General features: G+C 42.1%; 1 protein-coding gene across 4 annotated transcripts in view; it reads right to left on the bottom strand.

Moving 5' to 3' along the window:
• The window catches only part of LOC122557981 (glycylpeptide N-tetradecanoyltransferase 1), a 79,156-nt gene that overhangs the window by 33,683 nt on the left and 21,334 nt on the right, over positions 1-24,139 (bottom strand). For 2 of the 4 annotated variants that reach the window (XM_087977976.1, XM_043706284.2), the window contains exons 2-5: positions 20,516-20,618; positions 5,333-5,477; positions 3,083-3,201; positions 884-975 (exon numbers count right to left, since the gene is read on the bottom strand). In XM_087977976.1, coding sequence (XP_087834102.1) covers positions 884-975; positions 3,083-3,201; positions 5,333-5,393 — 272 coding nt within the window. In that variant the 5' untranslated portion in view covers positions 5,394-5,477; positions 20,516-20,618. Of the gene's footprint in view, positions 1-883; positions 976-3,082; positions 3,202-5,332; positions 5,478-8,984; positions 9,061-20,515; positions 20,619-24,139 lie in introns of those variants that run through there. The other 2 variants (XM_087977977.1, XM_087977978.1) reach the window with 2 other exon arrangements.

The following is a 24,139-nucleotide window of genomic DNA, read 5'->3' on the forward strand; positions in this document are numbered from 1 at the left end:
CTCCTAGAAAGCAGCCTAGCACTGCCCACACTTTTTACAGTTATTCTTAGAATCCAACAAAAGTGAGGCTTCAAGTGCAACTGGATGTACAGAGTTCTCCTTATTGTTGGAATTAAGCTTCTGCCTTCAACAGATCAGTTGCTGTTAAACCAGTAACAAATGCACATTTATTAGCAAGTTCATTTCAACAAAGCATATTGAACCAACTAGTGACAGTGACCCTAACATGACTCCTGTTCTAGATTAGCATATATTCAAAGCGTTTGTTTATCATTCCATAATGCAGCATCTATGATATATTCAGCTATCTTGTACTGGAGAAGAATTCAAATTTTCTGCTAAATTGTTCAGATTATAGGGAAGCAACTTTGATAGAAAGGTCAATTAAATAGTATTTATAAAACAATCACAATTGTTAAATCTCTTTTGTACAAGTTTTTCAATTTCTAAACATTTCACATTTAAAAGAGTGGTAATTTTATATGAGGTATACGAAGGGGTCCTTAATTTCCAATTAATAAAGGAAAGGGAGCAAAGTATAACTGGTACAAATTGCACACTGTACTAACCCATAACCCACAGACTGTACAGTACCGCATCTCCTTCAGACATAGCAAGGATTATGGCGCTAATTGAAATCCCATCTCCCTCACATTATAGTTCAATAATTATTTCGAGAGCACGTTATTGGTTGCGCAGAGATAGCTGTATTTTACGTCTGGTCATGATGATAATAGATTTTAGAAAACGCCGTCACTTGATCCAAGAATGTTAACACATCCAGGTCAAATACAGCCTGAATTAGAGTTAAAACTAGGACAGATTTTCTTGCAGTTGAAAGTAAATTTATAAATCCAGCTATGTAACCAGTTACTCTACTTACCACAGTAAAAACTCAGGCGAATAATCAAATCTAAACATGTTGTCATCATCCTCCACGTAGTTCTCATTCAGCAGTGTATACAGTTCCTTCAACTGTGTGTTCAAACACAGACAGGTTACTTATCTTAGGGTTGTAGCAGAACATTTCACTGTACATCATGGGGGAGCACCCCCAACATTAGAATTGAAATTTGAAATAAAATTCAACACAGTTTAGTAGCATCTTCTCACATGTAGTGCCATGTTGTGTGTGAACACTCCTAAATACAATAGCACTTTATACTCTGTGTCAAGTAAGGAGATAGGAACATATACAACAAATCCTATCAGAAACAGTTGGTGAACAACCTCACAATTCAAACCCTTGAATAAAAACCATATTCATGCTATTGAAAAGTAAACTTACTTCTTATAATGACCTCTTACATTGCTTAATTATGCCAAGCAGAGTTGAGTGTAAGGAATTAAGTTGGACATGCCAAATTGTGTGTCAGCACAGCGCAGTTGGAATCCTTTTGGAACAGATCCTGGTGCACTAAATCCCGCTCCCTACATGGTACAGGACAGCTTCGGGAGAAAACCTTATGATCAGCTGGGCTATCAGCCTTAGTAGAACATCCTAGCTTGACACAGTGCATCCCCTATCAGTGTTTTATAGTCAAATAAATCAAGTTGCATGTACACAAAATGTTTTACTGAGACACTACTTGTAACTTTAACTCACATGTTGCTGACATCGCAAAAAGCTTTTTAGTAAAAAAAACTTTGTTGAACACACGCTGAAACAGTGTCTGTTTCAAACCAACGCTCCATGAAAGCCATGCAACGTATTCGCAGTAAATTCTTGATCCTCTTACAAGCAGACAGCCAGTGGGGTATTAATTCATACGTAATCCACTTGTTTTCAATACTGCACATGTCAAAATTACTTAAGAGTAAAATACTGCAGATACTAGAAATCTGAAACAAAAACAGAAAACCCTGGCAACACTCAGCAGGTCAGGGAATAGTAAGGTGTAAATTGCTGCTTGACCTGTTGAACATTTCCTGCACTTCTTGTTTTTGGATCAGGTTCTACAGATGATTATGTGATTGTTAATATCGCTTACACTCTCTACCACCCTTTTCCATCTGGCAGAAGATATAAAAGTTTGAATAAATATACGAGCAGATTCAAGAACAGCTTCTTCCCTGCTATTATCAGACTTTTGAAAGGACTTCTCAAATATTAATTCTGATCTCTCTCTTTCTGCACCTTCTCTGCAGCTGTAACACTGTATTCTGCACTCTGTTATGCTACCCTGCTACATGTTGTATGTACAATCTGCCTGTATAGCATTCAAAACAACATTTTTCATTGAATCTCAGTACTTGTGACAACAATAAAATCAATTTAGGATTTGTGACCAGATTTTTTCATATTTACAAATCAGCAGCTTTGTTTGAGACTCTGAGTTCCCAGGCCAGCTGGAAGGAAGCCTATTGCACCTAAGAGCTTTATCAGGGATCAGAACTCCCATCCAGAATAATCAAGGAATTCCCCAGAAGACACGACATAGACTATTCACAGCTATGAACTCAAGCCCAACCAATATCCTGTAGCACACGAGTACACCATCCACTGGATTACCTTGCCCCATACCACCCTTTCTACCATCAAATCTTCCCTTTGCCTAGATAAATTATGTAAATCTGATGAGTGGAACCCATTCCGCATCATGCACCTAGTATTAGCATCAAAAACATCCAGGTCAGCTACAACATTGTTGCAGACTATAATCTCCCTTCTCTATCCAAGCACTACAACTCAATGTCAATCATACAACAATGCCCTCTTCCAATAGTGACATGTTATTCCTAGTTCTTACACCAATATTCCATGGTCTGAGCGGGATTGGGAAGTTGGAACTGCATTTAGTGCAGTTTTATACTGTGGAACTGTGGCCCTCAGGACCAGATCACACTATGCAAACTCTACATAATTCTTAAAACTAGTAGTTAGTGGGGGATAAAATCTGTCCCATCTGTCTGGGATGGATTGGATCCCAGTTCCAGAGGGGAAGAGATTGTTTAACCAGAGTGCAGCATGCCTTTCCTCTTGGTACTTAGAAGATAACTAGCCCATTCAATCTGGATATTTTGGCCATCAAGAACAAACTTTCTGGAGCAAACATTAAGCACTCATTCAAAAATGACTTACCACTTCAGCATTCCCAAGATCCAGGGCATCCCATAGAAATCCCTGCGGTAGGCTGTAGGGTTCTTGACGAATATTATCCTTGTCTGGCTCAATTGGGCCATGGACTGTCACTACTTCACCTGCAAAACAAGAAGAGAGTTCACTTCATCCTCCAAGAAGAATCTAAACTGCAAGACAGTGTGAACACAATCTCTCTTTTGGACACAGGCTCCGTTACTATTCCAGTTATTGGATAGAGCCACCTGCACAAGTTACAGACAGATCAGCATGTTACCCTACATTAGTCATAGAGAATATAACAAGCCCACTGGTTGATGTTACATAAGACAATAAAATGTGGGACCAGAAGTAGGCCATTCTAATCTGCTCTGCCATTTAATGATATCATGGTGATCTGATGCACCTCAACTCCACTTTCTTGCTGTTTCATCATAACCCTTACTGATTAAAATCTGCATATTTCATCCTTGAATATATTGAACAACTTAGCTTCAACAGTCATCTGTGTAAAAAAAAAACTCTACAGATTGGTTATTGGTAAGTTTGGGGAAAAGTCATTGGATCTAGACCGGATGACCAAAACAAAGGATGGGGTAGGCAGGTAGGATCACTATCAAATGGAATGTTCTAGGAAAATAAGCAAGATAAACAGACTGCGGCAGTCACTTTGATGGGCAAAAGGTTTGCAAGAAAGGTGAACTCCATTCGTGAATACTTTCTCTCATATAACATGAATCCACAAGATGCTGCAGTGAAGTTTAAGATGGAGAAGGTGTGACTGTAATGAAGACCTTGTTCAGGGAATGAATCAGGGAATGGAGATAACTTCACCCAGCCTATAATCCTCTGACAACTTTGCATTCCTTTTCCAAAACTAACATTGCTGCTGAAGATTGCTGTTCAATTACAGCCAGAGTCTTAAATATTTTCAATAAAGCAGCATTTTTATACTTCTTGTGGGGAAAAGAACTGTAGACTTCCCCATCACCCGTGCTCCCTAATGATATTTCTGACTGTTTCAGACATTGCCAACTCTGGAGAGACCAACAAGCTTATAGAATAATAGGATTTTGTAGTACAGAATGAGACTATATGGCCAATTGTACCTGCACCAGCTCTTGAAAGAGCTACTCAGCTAGCTTCTTCTGCCAATTTTAACAAGTAAAGAATAGGTGAGGAGATAATGCTACAGGCGCGCTCTTATGGATGCAAGATCCTCGGTATTGCAAAAAAAATTCATAACAGTATAGCCATCTAACAGAGACAATAAGGATTTATTGGAGGTAATCGATTTGAAATGAGCACAGTTTTTGATGGTGACTGGTCACATAATAGGTCAGGTGAGCAACAGCTATATCAAAAAGGTAGGTTTTAAGGAATATCTTAAAGGAAAAGCAAGAGGTGTGATGAGGCAGAGATATTTAGACAGACAATGCCAGAGTTTAGGATTTTGGCAGCTGAAGACAAAGGGGAATGATAATTGGGAATGGGCAATAAGGCAGAAACTGGAGCAGTGATGTCAGAGGTTGTAAAACTGCAGGAGGTTATGGAAATAAGGATGGAGACACTTCAAATCAAAAAGATAAAAATTTTTAAATTCAAGGCATTACTACAATGGGAGCAAATGTAGATCAGTGAGCATAAGGATGTTGGGTAAATGGGATATGATTTAGATTAGATTAGATTACTTACAGTGTGGAAACAGGCCCTTCGGCCCAACAAGTCCACACTGACCCGCCGAAGCGTAACCCACCCATACCCCTACATTTACCCCTTTACCGAACACTACGGGCAATTTAGCATGGCCAATTCACCTGACTTGCACATCTTTGGAGTGTGGGAGGAAACCGGAGCACCCGGAGGAAACCCACGCAGACACGGGGAGAATGTGCAAACTCCACACAGTCAGTCGCCTGAGGCGGGAATTGAACCCGGGTCTCTGGCGCTGCGAGGCAGCAGTGCTAACCACTGTGCCACCGTGCCGCCCACAAATTCTGAGAGTTAAGAGGACAGCATAACTTTGAATGAATTGAGGTTTACGCAGGGTGATATATAGGAGCGATACATTGGAGGAAGTAAAAGGGGGGGTTAAATTTCTATCAACAGAAGAGTTTCACCAACACTAAAATGGGTTTCAGCATTGTCAGCAATATTCCTTCAGGGGATACAGAAATATTCTGGCCATGTTGCATTCTACCTGTTCAGGCATAATACTTCCTCTAAAAAGCTTTCTGTATTACAGATACCTACCAAGTTTTGGCACTGGCTGGGTGTCCCAGAACTGGTAACTCCTTTTGGTAGCTTCCTCCATGCTCTTTGCTGGACCCTGGGCAACAGAAAAAAGCTCAATGGCCTTCTGGATCTCCTGCAACTTCTCGGCAGGCAAAGAATTAACCTGAAAGGTATAGAGCATAAAAAGGAAGAAGTGAATATCTGAATCTTCTCACTATTCTACAAAACATTCTTTTCAAACTATACCACTTCAGATTTAGTCCTTCCATGCCCGCCATCACCAGAATTCAAACTACTTTCCAGATGTTAGCAATTTGCTTGGCATATATGGATACTTTGGAGAGGATTCAGAGGAGGTTTACCAGGATGCTGCCTGGACTGGAGGGCTTATCTTATGAAGAGAGGTTGACTGAGCTCAGACTTTTTTCATTGGAGAAAAGGAGGAGGAGAGGGGTCCTAATTGAGGTATACAAGATAATGAGAGACATAGATAGAGTTGATAGCCAGAGACTATTTCCCAGGGCAGAAATGACTAACACGAGGGGTCATAGTTTTAAGCTGGTTGGAGGAAAGTATAGAGGGGATGTCAGAGGCGGGTTCTTTACACAGAGAGTTGTGAGAGCATGGAGTGCGTTGCCAGCAGCAGTTGTGGAAGCAAGGTCATTGGGGACACTTAAGAGACTGCTGGACATGCATATGGTCACAGAAATTTGAGGGTGCATACTTGAGGATCAGTGGTCAGCACAACATTGTGAGCTGAAGGGCCTGTTCTGTGCTGTACTGTTCTATATCTGTGAAGGATCTGTCCAGCAGTTCTCAGCTCAGTACTACAACTTGTCAGACGTTTAGTTTTGTAGCTAGGTGTTTAAACAGCTAAAAAATGCAATACACACTGGTCAGAAACTGGATAAAAATTCAAATCTGTGATAATATTACCCTCATTCCCAAGGTTTGCTGATCTGCTTTCCACATCACAAAAATTTTCAAGACTGTCACAAACTACAGAACTGGAGGAACTGAGGTCGAGTTTAAAAACGTGGGCTTGGGTGGACACAAATTGAATGCAACTAGTTTATGCAGCATAGGAAACACATGGCATGAGCTGCCTACAGGATAGTTAATGCAGACAGATTTTAAATGAAAAGTGGGTAATATTTGAAAAAAAAACAGGAGATTTGGGTTTTAGAGTTGGTTAGATGGTTGTCTGGTTCAGTACCAACTTGTTATATACCATCCTGCAATAAGCCGGAACTGAACGAGTTAGTGGTAGTACCAGTCAGGACGATGTTAAAAGACATTTATAAAATTCAATGGAATGTCAAATCCTTGTTTATGGGTGAGAGAGCAGTAGTATGTGTAACAAAATCAAGTTGAAGAACATTCCTGTGAACATTTTAGCCATTATTTCTTCCCAAAGTGGCACTGGCAGAAGAACCTACTTGTAAGATGGAATATGCAGAAGACTCCAGAGAGCTAGCTATCATATACGAACCTTGGCAGCTGGTGGCATTTAGGTTCAACTAATAAACCTGAAAGTGAAAGCTCAATAATGGTACAAACTATTATCACTGCCATAAAAACCATCAGCTTCATTAATGTCCTTTAGAGAAGGAAATCCACCGTCCTCGCTCTGTGTGGCCAACATGTGATTCCAGACCCATAGAAACATGGTTAACTCCAAACTGTCCTTCAACTGAATGGCTTGCTAGGGCAATTTTGGATGGACAACAAACACTGACCTTATCAGGTGATGCTTACTTGCCATGAAAGAATAAACAAAAAGAAACTCTCTACATGTGACATTCCAACAAAAAATGTATATTACAATGGTCCTGGTCAACAGATTCCTACACCATGGGTCTCTCAGAGCTAATGAATGTGTAACAGTAAACAGTGAATTTTATAATGGTTTCTGAACATTGACCAATCAACAGCCAACGTACTTGCTGTGCATTATGGTGATACCGCCATGAGATCATCACTCTGTGCCCACACTGACCAAAATGGTTTGTCTACACACATGAGCTGATACGTTTACTAGGTGCTATTGGTATACTGGCAGCTTGCCCCCAAGATGTGGGCCCTAATATACAAGCGATTTATAAGAAATTTCACGAGAATACCTAGAAATCGCTGATAATGAGAAGCTCTCAAACATATTCCTCCCAGTCTCACCCATCGAGTGCTGAAGAGGTTTCTAGACAAAGGAAGTACGCTCAACTTTAACAGTTGATAAGAGACAATCAATAACCTTTTCAAAATGCAAGGCTGGCATTCTGTTACTAGCAGCTCCTGCCCAGATGTCAGATGCAAGTTAATAACTGACAAAAATATGGAAAACCACAGCTTCCGAAAGGTCAAAGATACAATTGTTAACACTTCTATCAATGATTCAGACTTGCATTTCAAACTTTCTAGTATGACTATAATGATAACACTGAAAATATCCTGATAAGAGTTCAGTTCTAAAATAACTAAAGCCTTATCTTTTTCAAAATGTAATACAAGGTTATAGTTAAACTGTATGGGGAAAAGGAATAAAACTCTCAGACAGTTACTCAAAAGCTTTTGTGCAAACAGATTAGAATGCACATCACGACAAAATTCCCTCCCACACGCTTCAACTGCAATTCTTCAAGGTAAGGGCATCATCCTTCTCCCCAAGGCCCCGCCACATGTGCTGAGTGCAATGTGCCTGCTTTACCCCGCTTAACAATGAGGTGGGAGACTTCAGGGTTTGCTCCAGTGGAACTGTCTTGGGTATAGTGCGAAAGATATCAGGGAATGTACCATGATGGAAATCTAAATTAAAACTCAACGTCCTGTATGCCAGGTGCTCCATGCATCAACTAAGTATTTATAATTTAAAACAAGAGCTAAAGTTACTTTAAAAAATAGTCAATCATCTGTTACTTTGCATGTGCAAACCAAGTTTAATTTTCAGGTGAAGTCAAGGGTGGTGAAATAATTAGAAAAACAAGCGCAAGTGTTATTTAGTCCCTGCATTAGAAAGGTAAGTTGTCCTTATTTATATTTCACCTTGTAACTTGACATCCCACCCAGCTAAATAAGACACAGTGTAAGAAGTGGAAAAGTCGAGTTGGTTGGAGTGCAGGAATTTCCTTCCAGGAAGAATAATGAATGGGAGACAGTGGAAGCACTGCAGTGTCATTTACAAAAGCAAAGTACTGTGGCTCCTGGAAATCTGAAATAAGAATAGGAAATGCCGTAAATGTTCAGAGTCTGGCAGAATCTGTGGATTAGGAAAAAGGGTTAACATTTTAGGCGTATTTAGTTCTGACTAAAATTCATTGACCTGAAACATAAAGCTCTTTCTCTGCTAAATATTTCAAGCATGTTTTGACCTCTGCAATGCCAGTGCTGGTGGGAGGGTGTGTCACAGATTTCGTGGGACAGTATCCATTGTAAATATGGAGAGAAGAGTTTAGGCTGGAAAATTGATAGGTATGACAACACGAAGGAGATTTTGGAGCAGCAAGTGAGAGCAGACAAAGATATTTCTAATCATTAAATTGTAAAGACAGAAAAAGGACTGCTCAAAATACATACTGTACACATGATGTGACATTTCATGCTGTCCTAAATGAATACATCAGCATGGTATATGCTTTCCTTATTCAAAGAGTCATTGTACTTAATAGAGTATTGCCTTGTTTCAGTAGGTGGCACACTTGCTTCTGAGATAGTAGGACATGTGTTCAAGCCCGACACCAGGATCGGAGCACACAATACGGGCTCTAAGACACAAAGAAATTACAGAATACAATAGATAGGGTAAATCAGAGGGACAGTTTTATAATGTAAACCACTGGAACTTGAAAAATAAGCACGTACTCAATAGAGTGCAGTTAAGTGCATAATGTCAGTTAGTGAAAATGATCACATCTAAGTCTTCACGGGGTTTTGTCTCTCCCCATCTGTGAAACCACTTGTAATTCAAGGATCACCTTGCATTTTCCATTCTTTTTACTCCAAGGTCTTATCAACAGGTTTCTGTATTTAATGCTCTGGAGATCTCTTCTTAAACCACTGCTCCCCACCTCTCTCTAAGGAGTATCCTTAAAACGTACAGTTGACCAATCTTTTAATCAAGTCGAAATGTCATTTTTTGTTCCACAAATCTTTTTAAAAAATTTATGCTTTGTAAAGCACTTCTACATTATAAGCTCTAGTTAAATGCAAGTTGTTGTTCATTGTAAGGAGACAAATGACAAGAAGGACAAAGGATCGGAGTAGAATTGTAAAGGGCACTGTTTTTAATGAAACTGCAACTTGGTTTATAGAATTGTGGAATTAAAAAGCATCAGAGCTTGTTGGGTCCCAGGGTGTTTGTTCATAACAAAAGAACACAAGATGTAGGAAGAGGGCATTTGGCGGTTGATTCTCCAGCAATAGGATCATGCCAAATCTTTGACTACAATTCCACTTTCCTGCTCTTTCCCATAGTGCTGAAAAGTGTCCCCGTTCAAGTATTTGTTGAAAGTTACTAGCCCCTCTACATCACTACTGTCAAGTGATGCATTCTAGACAATTGTCCATCGCTGTTTTTGAGTCTGTCACTTGTTTATATTGCCAATTATCATTAATCTGGATCCTTCATTTACTGACCTTCTGCCAGTCTAATTATTCATTCAAACAAATCCCTTCACGATTTTGAACATCTCTATTAAATCTTTCATTAACTTCCTCTCCTTGGAGAACCTCGCTTTGTTAGTCTCTCCAAATGACTGAAGTCCCCCAGCACCTGGTACCACGACAGAAGTTGACAGTGAGAATCTTTTTCCACGTATGGAGTCAGCTATTACAAGGGGGCATAGCTTTAAATTAAGGGGGGGGTGTGGTGAAAATTATGTCCCAATACATGTGTGAATCATAATGTAACACATGTATTGGGCCAAGCAGTGGAATGTGGTGAAACGGTTAAAAATTATGTCCCAATACATGTGTGAATCTAACCGGAATGGAGGTGTTGCTTAGTCCCGTGTGAATCTTATTACACACCTCCCCGTGTGAATCTTCTTATCTGTATGTAACCAAAATGGAATGTGTTTTTTAGCCTTGCTCTGCTGTTCACATGAATGTTTATATCTGGAAAAGAGTATATCAGCTGGAAAAGTCTCCAGTTCGGTGAGTCTGCTCCGGGGTTACGTTTAACCGCCGAGCGTGGGTTGTTGGCAACCGCTCTACGAGAACTGACGGCTCCCAGTTCAGGTAACATGTAGAGTGAGTATAAGCCAGACCCGTTGGTTGTGGTGACGCTGCGGGGAATAAAATGCCCATATTCTAGCAGACTCGCCTCTTGGTCGTTTGTTCTGTGTCAGACTACTCTCCTACGAACCTGACCTTGAGAATTTTTTTTAAAACAGGGGGTAGGTATAGGACAGATGTTAGGGGTAGGTTCTTTACTCAGCGAGTCGTGAGTTCATGGAATGCCCTGCCAGTAGCAGTGGTGGACTCTCCCTCATTATGGGCATTTAAGCGGTCATTGGATAGGCATATGGAGGATAGTGGGCTAGTGTAGGTTAGGTGGGCTTGGATCGACGCAACATCGAGGGCTGAAAGGCCTGTACTGCGCTGTATTGTTCTATGTTCTATGAAACTAGGATTTCAGATTAGTGAAAGGTGATCTTGAGTCCTACCGCCCCCTCGACCATGACCTCACCCCCCATCACCAAACCATCATCTCCCAGACTATACACAACTTCATTACTTTGGGGGATCTCTCACCCACAGCTTCCAACCTCATAGTCCAGGAACCCCGCACCACCCGATTCTACCTCCTACCCAAGATCCACAAGCCTGATTATCCCGGCTGATCCTTCGTTTCAGCCTGCTCCTGCCCCAAATTCATCTCCACTTACCTTGATACTGTCCTATCCCCCCAGTCCAGGAACTCCCCACATATATTCAGGACACCACCCACGCCCTCCACTTCCTCCAAGACTTCTGTTTCCTCGTCCTCAATGCCTCATCTTCACCATGGACATCCGATCCCTCTACACCTCCATCCGCCATGACCAGGGTTCCAAGTCCCCCGTTTCTTCCTCTCCTAACATCCCCACCAGTACCCTTCCACTGACACTCTTATTCGTTTGGCTGAACTGGTCTTCACACTCAACAATTTCTCCTTCAAATCCTCCCATTTCCTCCAGATAAAAGGGGTAGCCATGGGCACCCGCATGGGCCCCAGCTATGCCTGTCTCTTTGTCGTCTACGCAGAACAGTCCATCTTCCAGAGTTACACCGGCATCACTCCCCATCTCTTCCTCCGCTACATTAATGACTGCATCGGCACCACCTCGAGCTCTGAGGAGGTTGAACGGTTCACCAACATATTCCACCTGACCTTATGTTCACCTGGACCATCTCTGACACCTCCCTCCTCTTCCTGGACCTCTCCATCTCCATCAACGATGACCGACTCAACACTGACATTTTTTTACAAACCTGACTCCCACAGCTACCTGGATTACACATCCTCCCACCCTACCTCCTGCAAAAATACTATCCCATATTCCTAATTCCTCCGCCTCTGCCACATTTGCTCCCAGGAGGACCAGTTCCACCACAGAACACACCAGATGGCTTTCTTTTTTAAAGACTGCAATTTCTCCTCCCACGTGGTTGAAGATACCCTCCAATGCATCTTATCCGCGTCCCACACCTCTGCCCTTAAACCTTACCCCTCCAAACTCAACAAGAACAGAAACCCCCGGTCCCCAGCTTCCACTGCACTAACCTCCGCATAAACCACATCATCTGCCGACATTTCCGCCACCTACAAATGGACTCCACTATCAGGGATTATATTTCCCTCTCCACCCTTATCTGCTTTCCATAAAGACCATTCCCTCCGTGACTGCCTGGTCAGGTCCATGCCCCCATCAGCCCACCTACCCCTCCTGGCATCTTCCCCTGCCTCCGCAGGAATTGCAAAGCCTGCGTCCACACATCTCCACCCCCGCCCCCCCAACCTCCGTCCAAGGCCCCAAAGGACCTTTCCACATCCAAAGTTTTACCTGCACCTCCACGTATCTCATTCACTGTATCCGTTGCTCCCGATACGGCCTCCTGTACATTGGGGAGACCGTACGCCTCCTTGCACAGCGCTTCAGGGAACATCTGCAGGACACCCGCACCAATCAACCCCACCGCCCCATGGCCGAACATTTCAACACCCCTCCCATTCCGCCGAGGATATGCAGGTCCTGGGCCTCCTCCATCGCCACTGCCTTACTACCCGATGCCTGGAGGAAGAATGCCTCATCTTCCGCCTTTGGACCCTTCTACCCCAGGGCATCAATGTGGACTTCACCAGTTTTTTCATTTCCCCTCCCCAACCTTACCCCAGTTCCAACCTTCCAGCTCAGCACCGTCCTCATGACCTGACCCACCTGTCAATCTTCCTTTCCACCGACCTGCTCCGAGGAGATAGTGAGGACTGCAGATGCTGGAGATTAGAGCTGAAAATGTGTTGCTGGAAAAGCGCAGCAGGTCAGGCAGCATCCAAGGAGCAGAAGAATCGACGTTTCGGGCATGAGCCCTTCCTGAAAAAGGGCTCACGCCTGAAACGTCGATTCTCCTGCTCCTTGGATGCTGCCTGACCTGCTGCGCTTTTCCAGCAACACATTTTCAGCACCTATCCGCTCCACCTTCCTCTCTGACCTATCAACTTCACCATCACCTCCATTTAACTATTGCGCTCTCAGCTACCTTCTCTTCAGCCGTACCCCCCTCCCATTTATCTCTCCACACCCGAGGCTCCCAGCCACATTCCTGATGAAGGGCCTTTGCCCGAAACGTTGATTTCCCTGCTCCTCGGGTGCTGCCTGACCTGCTGTGCTTTTCCAGCACTACTCTAATCTTGACTCTAATCTCCAGCATCTGCAATACCCACTCCTGCCGGGCTGAAAACATAACTGAGGTAAATAAAATGAGCAGATAATGCTGTAGAACAACAATGCAGTAGAATAATGATGCAACCACCATGCCTTCAGCTGCCGGGATCCTAAATTCTGAACATTTAAAATAAACTAATCAAGCTCCAAGAGGATAAAACCCTAATCCAAATGGATTCATCTACATATTTTGAAAGAATTAAGGAACCATGTATCATTATGTATATTTAATAATGATTTTAAAATGTGCACTGAGGAATAATGAATAGTTAATTTAGTTCCTGTATTTAAGAAAGGAGACAGAACACGTCAAGGAAATTTTAGACCAGTCAGGTTAACATTAACAATAAGAAAAATAATGGAATCCGTACTCTGCAGAGAAGAGAGAGGATACTTAGAAATGAGAAACATTATATTGTATTATCAGCATGGATTTCAAAAGGCAAAAACTTGTTCAATTAACTTAATTGAATCTTTGAGGAAGTAACGGAAAGAGTAGTTAATGGTAACACAGTATATATGATTTATCTGGATTTGCAAAAGCCCTTCATCAGATGCCTCGTAATAGACTAATGAATAGGATCAGGGAATTTAAAGTAGGGGCAAGTGGCAAATTGAATTGCTAACTGGCTTTAAGACAAAAATTAGAGAGAGTAGGAGAAAAGGATACTGGTTAAACATGGCAGAATCTGGGAATTGATGTTTCACAAGGATTCATGTTGGGACCACCGCTGTTCATGATTTAGGTTAAAGATTTCAACTTTGGAATCAAAACCACAATTTTTAAATTTGTATGCAATCCCAGTCAATGCTGAGGCGATTGACGTTCAATATAGATACATGTGAGGTGGAATAGGGAGGACATTTATTATTCGAAACGTGAAAGACATGGACTCAGAGTACAAATACATTAATTAGTGAAAGTTGTGCTACAAGTTGGTAAACCAGTAAAAAAGCAAACCAAGCTCTCGGCCTTATTTCTACAGTTATATTACTGTAAATTCGGGATGCTGAGCTAAATTTGCTTTGAAACTTGGTTAGAGCATATTTAAGAGGACTGTGTGTAGTTCTGGTAATAGTATTATAAAAAGGGTATAGAGGCACTGGACAGGGTATAGAGTAGATTTCCGAAAGTGAGGCCAGAAATGTGTGGGTATACACATCAACAAAGAATTGGAAGGCAGGGTGTTTTTGCTTCTTGAGAAAAATATATGAAGTCATGATTTAATAGAGGCCTTCAAGATTCTGAAATGTTTTAATAGACTTAAACAGAGAGACTACTTCTCTTGTAGGTAGAGCATAACCAGAGGACATCAATGAGAAATCCAATAGGGAACACAGAAGAAACTTCATCACCCAAAGCATGGTGAGAATGTGGAACTCGCTGCCAGAGGTTGTGGTTGAAGAAATTGTTAGAAGTGCATTGAAGGGGAAGATAACAAGCAGCTGAGGGGCAGGGAATAGAGGGTAATGCTGATAACGAGTTAGGAGAAGAATGGGAAGAAGCTTGTGTGATTCATAAATATCAGTTTGGACTCAGTGGGCTGAATGACCTGTTGCTATGCTGCATCTTTTATGTCTATGATATGCCTGCCCAATACGTCTGTTGCAATTCTCCTCATTGTTTCACATTTCTGAGTTTATTGTAATGTCTCCACATTCTGCTCCACTCCTCACAGTTTTATTTATTTGCCTACTTAGCTTAATTATTAATGTGTAGTTAATAACATACCCTGTATACCAAATGGAATTGAGTGATTTGAAGGGATCAGCTGGAATTCTATTCAGATTGTCAGGACTTGAAACAGCTGGGATTACTTGTATATTTACTGGAATTGCAACAAACCATGAGAAGTATTTTGTAAATATTTGAAAATTCACCTCTTTTATTCTTCCCACTTCCCAACTGTACATAGCACCACACTCCTAAATAAAACTTCAGCCTGTTTCTGTATGGCAAGTTCTTAGGAAGGGCAATACTGATGTTACTGAACTTCATTTAAATGACCACCTCCAGAGCTATGCTCCTAGTAATGGATCTGATTTGATCATAAACGTTGTGTGTTCAAAACTCAAATGCTTAAGTTCAGGGAAGCGGAAAATGTGGATGTTGGAGATCTAAAATAAAAACTGAAAATGCAATGACCACAAATGCTACCAAACTGCTGAATGTTTCCAGTATTTTCTGTTTAATAGGACTAATAGAAAGGACAATGAAATGCTACAACACTGTAATTTGTGCATATCAGAATTCCTGTATTATTCCAAAACTTTTAACTTTGGAAGAGAATTAGAAGTAATTCCTACTTCTTTAAATGGTTAATGTATCCTGTAATTGCCCTAGATCAGAATTGGTCCACAATGATTTATCAAGTTTTCTTTTTCTTCTATAAGGAGTAACTTATCATTTTAAAAAATGCCTTTTAGAAAATGCATTTTCTTCTCAGGTTTTGTTGAGTGATTCAAAACTTTTCCTTACAAGTTACATCCTCAGGTTAATTGTAACAATTGGTGTCAGCCAGATAAGATGTTGACGCCCACACACTCCCACATGCATCCTCACAGACTTAACCACTTTTTTTACTTACACACACACACTCTCACAGACTTCACACACATATATACACACACTCTCACACTCATAACCCGCCACCCCAGACAGACACACACAAACCCACATGCACACATACACATATACATTTGTGGGGTGAATTTGTACTTGCAGAGTTACAATGTACTTTGCTCAAAAACTGCATGAATCCATGTAAGACTCTGTTAACTCACTTTTTAGATTAGAATCAGTCTAAACATTATGGCACAGACAGAGAACACAGGGGGGCTAACACTTTCAACATCTTATCTGGCTGACACCAATTGTTACAGTTAACCTGAGAATGTAACTTTTAAAGAAAAGTTTTGTGGTTTACATATGAAAGAAGTGAAACTAGCGTGGTCATTCCAATAGATGAGAGACTCAACAAAAAATCAAGGTATTTTTCAATGTAAAATTTCAGTTACATCACACTGTAAACTTTTGCTATAAATTCTGTGTCTTACAATTGTGTCCTCCACAACCACCTGTTGAAGAAGGGACGTTCCAAAAGGTAGAGCTTCGTATTAAACCTGATGGACTATAACCTGGGGTTGTGTGATTTTTAACTATATACATTTTTGTGTGTGCTATTTTAACTTGCCCTCTAAGTTTCTGTACAAAGAATAACTGTATGTCAAATTTCACACTATACTGCAACCTCTGCCGGTTTAAGATCACCTCATAAGGTAACCATGGAAATGATTAAATTCAGCTAAAAGATCCTGACATCGGACTGGATTTTTAAGCCATATTGTTGAAGCTAAAACTGTCAATGTTTGCTGTCATTACCCCTTTGAATCTGGCAACAACATTTGGAGTCAGCACAAAACATGATAACATAAATGATTTGGATGCGAATATAGGAGGCATTGACAATAAGTTTGCAGATGACATCAAAATGGGAGATGTAGTGGACAGTGAAGAAGGTTATCTCGGAATATAAAGAGGCCATCATCAAATGGGCCAATGAAGACGTAATTTAATTTAGATAAATGTAAGGTGCTGCATTTTGGCAAGGCCAACCAGGTCAGGACCTATACAGTTAATGGTAGGGCCCTGTGGAGTGTTGCTGAACAAAAGAGACTTAGAGGTGCACGTCCATAGTTCATTGAAAGTGGAGTCGCAGGTAGACAGGGTGAAGGAGGAGGAGCTGGGCATGCTTGCTTTCATTGGTCATAACACTGAATATAGGAGTTGGGATGTCATGTTCTGGCTGTACAGGACACTGGTGAGGCCACTTTTAGAATACTGCATATAATTCTGGTCACCCTTTTAAAGGAACAATGTTGTCAAACTTGAAAGGGTGCAGGCAAGATCTACAAGAATGTTGCCAGGACTGGAGGGTTTGAGTTATTGGGAGAGACTAAATAGGCTGGGGTCTTTATATTTCCCCTGGAGCATCAGCGGCTGAGGGGTGACTGTATAGAAACTTATAAAATCATGAGGGGCACGGATAGGGCAAGTAGCCAAGGTCTTCTTTCTAGAGTTCAAAATAAGACAGCAAATGTTTCAGCTGAGGGGAAAGATTAAAAAAAGGGCCCGAGGGGTCATTGTTTCACACAGAGGATGGTATATGTATGGAACGAGTTGACAAAGTAGATGGTAGAGGCAGAAACAATTACAACATTTAAAAAGCTGGATGGGCATATAGACAAGAAGGGTTTAGAGGGATATTGGCCATATGCTGGCAGATGGAACGAGGTTAGATTGGGATGTCTGGTCAGCGGGGATGAGTTGGAACAAAGGGTCTGTCTCTGTGGTGTATGACTCTATGACATGCTCAACCTTTACATTCACCACCTCCCCACAACTCCACCTTCCTATGCAATTCAGAAGATGTAACATTTGCTCTTTCATCTCTTCACTGTCCAGTGTCCCAAAACACCTTCCAGGTGAAGCAATATTTTGTCTTACACTTCTTCCAATCTAGTCCATTGTATTCATTACTCAATGCAGTCTCTTTTACAGTGAAGAGAAGAAATATGGATTGAGTGACCGCTTTGTGAAACACCTCCGTGTAGGCTGTAAGAATGACCCGAACTACCAGTCACTTGCTGTTTCAACGAACCAATGTGGTTCCATACTAGCATTTTCTGGGCATGTTCAACAAAGCTCAATGCAAGCCGAAGGAGTAATATTTCATTTTCTGCTGAGGTATCTCAGAAGCTTGAGGACTTAAGTTTAGTTTAACAACTTCAGAGAATGATACATTGGATGGCTCTCTTATTACAGAGAGACTACAGATGGTGATTTAACCTGAGGGCCACCACCTTGAGACAAGGGGAGAGCTTCAGAAGAGGAGTCCTTCATGGTAACCTCAGTAAAAATCGAAAGAACTGCAGATGCTGTCAATTGCAAACAAAAACAAGAACAGGGGTTGCTGGGAGTGCTCGGGGGGTGTGGCAGTGCCTGTGAAGTGAGGTCAGAGTTAATGTTTTGGGTCCAATGGCCACTCCTCAAAACTGTTAACTCCTTGGGGCACTGGCATGGATGCTGCCAGACTTCCTGAGCTTTCCCAGCAATTTTTGTTTTTGTTTATGGTAACCTCAGCAGTGCGGGTTTGAATCCACGCTGCTGGCATCAAACTACTTTGCAAACAACTGTCCAGCCAACTGAGCTAAACTGACCCTCAGTGGTAGTGCATACATGTCTGGACCAGAAAATCTGGGTTCAAGTCCCAAACCCTGGGGTGTATCACACATAGCAGGTTGATTAAAGTAATTGGCGGCACGGTGGCACAGTGGTTAGCACTGCTGCCTCACAGTGCTAGAGACCCGGGTTCTACTCCCGCCTCAGGCGACTGACTGTGTGGAGTTTGCACGTTCTTCCCGTGTCTGCGTGGGTTTCCTCCGGGTGCTCCGGTTTCCTCCCACAGTCCAAAGATGTGCAGGTCAGATGAATTGACCATGCTAAATTGCCCGTAGTGTTAGGTAAGGGGTAAATTAGATTAGATTACTTACAGTGTGGAAACAGGCCCTTCGGCCCAACAAGTCCACACCGACCCGCCGAAGCGCAACCCACCCATACCCCTATATTTACCCCTTATGACCTAACACTAAGGGCAATTTAGCATGGCCAATTCACCTAACCTGCACATCTTTGGACTGTGGGAGGAAACCGGAGCACCCGGAGGAAACCCACGCAGACACGGAGAGAACATGCAAACTCCACACAGTCGGTCGCCTGAGTCGGGAATTGAACCCGGGTCTCTGGCGCTGTGAGGCAGCAGTGCTAACCACTCTGCCACCGTGCCGCCCACCAAATGTAGGGGTATGGGTGGGTTGCGCTTCGGCGGGTCGATGTAGACTTGTTGGGCCGAAAGGCCTGTTTCCACACTGTAATATAATCTAAAAAAAAATCTAAATCTAATTATACTGTACCCCTTTCATGGCCATCTGAACTGTGATCTCTTTATGTGGAATTAATAGTTAAGATGGGAATTATGTTCAGTTGATTGGACCGAATGATCTGTTTCCGTGCTGTATTGACTCAATGACCTCTGTCCGCCACTTTGATTATATCCCACTGCTCCCACTCCAGCTATGTTTTGTTTGCGCCTTGTTGGCTTTGTCTCAGCAGAGCTGGTGCATTTCTCCACTTCACATTCACACTTCCTTCACTTAACTATACCTCCTATACTACCTTTGTGTTTTCGTCTGCGTACACTCACCTTCTGTTCCACTTGACCCCTCTCCCCTCTCCTCTCCCCTTCCCCCCACCCCCACCCCTGTTAATGGTACAAAAACCATTATTTTCCAGCTCCTTTCAGTTCAAGAGGAATCGTGGCGTCTAAACTTTAATTTTGTTTCTCTCTCCTTAGGTGCTGCCAAACTTGCTGAGTTTCTCTAGCATTTTTTCTACGTTTCTAAAATTAACAAGGTCTTGCTAAAACTATACAGATCGCAACTGGAATACTGTGAACAGTTGGGTCCCCTTACAGCACAAGACATTGAAGGCAGTCCAGGGAATGTTCATTAGGTTGGTTCCAGGTATGGAGAGGTTTTCTTAGGAGGAGAGGTCGAGTAGTTTGGGCCTGTATTCTTCTGGAGTTTAGAAGAATGTCAGAAGACTTTATGAATCATGTATGATTCTGAGGAGACTTGACAGTAGATACTGAGAGGCTCTTATCCCTGGTTGCAGAGTCTAGAACCAGAAAGCATATCTCAAAGTAAGGAGTTGTCCACTTAAGAGAGAGATGAGGAAACATTTTTTTCTCTCAGATGGCAGTAAGACTGGGCCATGAGGTAAACTCAAAACAAATTCAGACAGTTTTTTTTAATTAGTCACAGAATCAAGGATTCCGGAAAAAAGGCAGGAGAACGGAGTGGAGGAGTATCAAATCAGCCACAATCTCACTGAATGGCAGAGCAGACTTGATTGGTTGAATAGATGACTTGTGCTTCCATGTTTTATGGCGCCAAAAGCCCTTCATCATAGCTGTGATTAAACTCAATAACATACTGAATAACATACTTGCTTTTATCTGCTCAGCTGCATTTAACCTGCCATCCCATGTATCTAATACATAGTCAGCTGCATGAAAGAATCTTACTTGTATAGAAAAAGATCAAATCACAAGAAATGTGCAGATGTCTTTCAAAATTGTTAAGGTTACACTTTATTACATGGAGATAAATGGCTGTCTGCAGCATCAAGATTGCTGGATGGTACAGAACATCTGAACCATACCTTAGATGGATCGTCCGAGTCTAGCTTCCCTCCACCCTTCTCCTTCTTCCGTTTTGGTTTCTTTTTCTTCTTCTTTGCTCCCAATTCATCCCCTGGACTCTTACTGTTTTAAAAGAAAACCAATTTGAAAATTTTGACCTGAGAAAAATGGAATAACTGGAAAGTGAAAGTTTTAGTGAAAGAATCCTCCAGCCTGACTGGTTAGACACACAGCACAACTGGGAACAGAAAAATATTTTCAAACTTTCAGTCAGGATTCCTGATAACATCGGTGCATGAGTACCAAATAGTGACAAACATAATTAACAAAGTATTGTTAGAATTTTTGGCAATATTTTCTGATTTTCCAATATAAAACTCAAGAGCATTTATACTGAAAGAAAAAAATTACGTAATGTGATACAATTTTACCAAATCATATGACGATGACATTACAGGAAGTTCATGAAGAAGTCACATTGGTCATAGAGTTATAGAGATGTCCAGCGTTGAAGCAGAGGTTTCGATCCAACTTCTCCATCCCTTCCAGATATCCAAAAATAATCTTGTCCCATTTGCCAGCACTTGGCCCATGTCCTTCTAAACCCTTCCTATTCATATATCCATATAAATGTCTTTTAAATGTCGCAATTTTACCAGCCTCCACTACTTCCACTAGCAGTTCATTCCATGTTGTGGTTCTGTTCAGGAAAGCCACACACACAGACCAAGTCCTAAACTATGAAAGTAACCACCCCAACACACACAAACGAAGCTGCATCAGGACATTATTCAAAAGGGCCACAACACACTGCAGTACACCAGGACTGCAAAAAGAAGAAGAGGAACACCTTTACAAGGTATTCGCCAAAAACGGATACCCGCGCAACTTCATCAGCAGATGCCTAAGAGAAAGACCACGGAACGAGGACATACCACAACCAAAAGGACTAGCCACACTACCATACATCAGGAGCATCTCGGAACTGACTGCCAGACTACTGCGACCCCTAGGACTCATAACGGCACACAAACCAACAGCCACGCTCAGACAACAACTCACCAGAACGAAGGACCCGATACCCAACATGAGCAAGACGAATGTAGTGTACAAAATACCATGCAAGGACTGCACTAAACACTATACAGGACAAACAGGAAGACAGCTAACGATCCGCATACATGAACATCAACTAGCCACGAAACGACACGACCAGCTATCCTTAGTAGCCACACATGCAGACAACAAGCAACATGAATTCGACTGGGACAACACTACTATCATAGGGCAAGCCAGACAGAGAACAGCCAGGGAATTCCTAGAGGCATGGCATTCATCCACAAACTCCATCAACAAACACATCGACCTGGACCCAATATACCAACCACTACAGCGGACAGCTGAAACTGACAACCGGAAGCGGCAGGGACAGACCACTATAAACACCGGAGGAAACATCAAAGAAGCGCTTCGCAGGAGGCTCCCAAGCACTGATGATGTCGCCTAGCCAGGGGACGAAACGTTTGCAACAAAAACTTCCAGCTCGGCGAACAGAACCACAACAACGAGCACCCGAGCTACAAATCTTCGCACAGTTCATTCCATGTACACACCACCCTCTACTAGAAAACGTTGCCCCTTAAGTCTCTTTTAAATCTTTCCCCTCTCACCCTAATCTATGCCCTCTAATTCTGGACTCCTCCAGGCCAGGGAAAAGACATTGTCTATTTACCCTATCCATGCCCCTCATGATTTTATAAACCTCTATAAGGTCACCCCTCAGCCTCTGACACTCCAGGAAAAACAGCTCCAGCCAATTCAGCCTCTCTTTTACAGCGCAAACTCTCCAACTCTGGCAAAGTCCTTGTAAATCTTTTCTGAACCCTTTCAAGTTCCACAACATCCTTCCTATAGCAGGGAGACCAGAATTGTAGACAATATCGCGAAAGTGGCTGAACCAATGTGCTGTTCAGCCACAACATGATCTCCCAACCCCTATACTCAATGCATTGACCAATGAAGGAAAGCATACCAAAAGCCTTCTTCACTATCCTATCTACCTACTACTCCACGTTCAAGGAACTATCAACCTGCACGCCAAGGTCTTTTTGTTCAGCTTCACTCCCCAGGACCTTACCATTAAAGGTGTATAACTCCTGCTTTGATTTGTCTTTCCAAACTTTCACATTTATCCAAATTAAACTCCATCTGCCACTCCTCAGCCCACTGGCCCATCTGACCAAGATACTGTTGCACTCTGAGGTAGCCCTCTTGGATGTCCACCACATCTCCAATTTAGTTGTCATCTGCAAACTTACTAACTACCCCTCCTATGTTCACATCCAATTCATTTATATCAATGAATAAAAGCAATGGACGCAGCACTGATCCTTGTGGCACACCAGTGGTCACAGGTATCCAGTCAAAAAGGCAACTTTCCACCAGCACCCTTTGTCCTCTACCTTTGAGCAAGTCCAAATGGCTAATTCTCCCTGTATTCCACGTGATCTAACCTTGCTAACCAGTCTACCATGAGATACCTAGTTGAACGCCTTAGTGAAGTCCATATAGATCATGTCCATCGTTCTGCCCCTATTAATCCCCTTTGTTACTTCTTCAAAAAACTCAATCAAGTTAGTGAGACATAATTTGCCACACAGAAAGCTATGCTAACTATCCCTAAACAGTCCTTGTCTTTGCAAATACATGTAAATCCTGTCCCTCAGGATTCCCTCCAACAACTTGCCCATCACCGATGTCAAGCTCATCGGTCTATCGTTCCCTAGCTTGTCCTTACCACCTTTCTTAAACAGTGGCACTATGTTAGCCAACTTCAAAACTGAAAGACAACCAACTCACAGAAGAAATCCAGCAAACCATCATACAGATAGTTGCACCAACATTAAGCAGGAAAAAGGAAGAAAACACTCAATATACAAGAAAGGAAAGCACTAGACAGACTAAAAAAAGATAAAAACATTGTTATCCTACCTGCAGACAAAGAACGTTTGACAGGCATTTGAAATCAAAAAGACGACATTGAGAAAGCAAATGCACTACTTGCAGATACCAACACTTACCAACAAGTGGCGACAGACTCGACCCCACAACCAGAGAACCAAATCACAGCCCTACTCAAAACACTTCAGAAATCTGGAGAAATAAATAAGACCGCCTTCCAAAAAAAATGAAACCAGACGGACCCAACACACCACGCTTCTATGGATTACCCAAAATTCACAAACCAGGAGCCCCCCTCAGACCCATAGTCTCACTAATCTGGAACACCAACTTACAGACTGGCCAAGGAGCTACACCAAAGACTAAAACACTTAGTAGAAGACTCATGCCACTCTACCCAAGAATTCCTGAGGATCAAAGACACCAAGATAGAAGAGGATGAAATAATAGTCTCCTGTGATGTAACAGCCTTGCTCACATCCATCAACATCAACCTGGCCAAGGAAGCATTGATTATACTGTCAGAAGAACCAAAGACACATGCACCAAACACCACCAACCTCATCAGCAAGGACAATATCGTCAAGTTAGTGGACCTACGCCTTACCACTCACTTCACCTTCAACAACAAAACCTACACCCATGGGATTGCCGATATCAGGGTTCTTAGCAGAGGCACTAAT

Source organism: Chiloscyllium plagiosum, unplaced genomic scaffold (assembly GCF_037043375.1).
Source record: "Chiloscyllium plagiosum isolate Xiang-an unplaced genomic scaffold, Cpla_swu_hap1 HiC_scaffold_32, whole genome shotgun sequence".
Taxonomy (NCBI): domain Eukaryota; kingdom Metazoa; phylum Chordata; class Chondrichthyes; order Orectolobiformes; family Hemiscylliidae; genus Chiloscyllium; species Chiloscyllium plagiosum.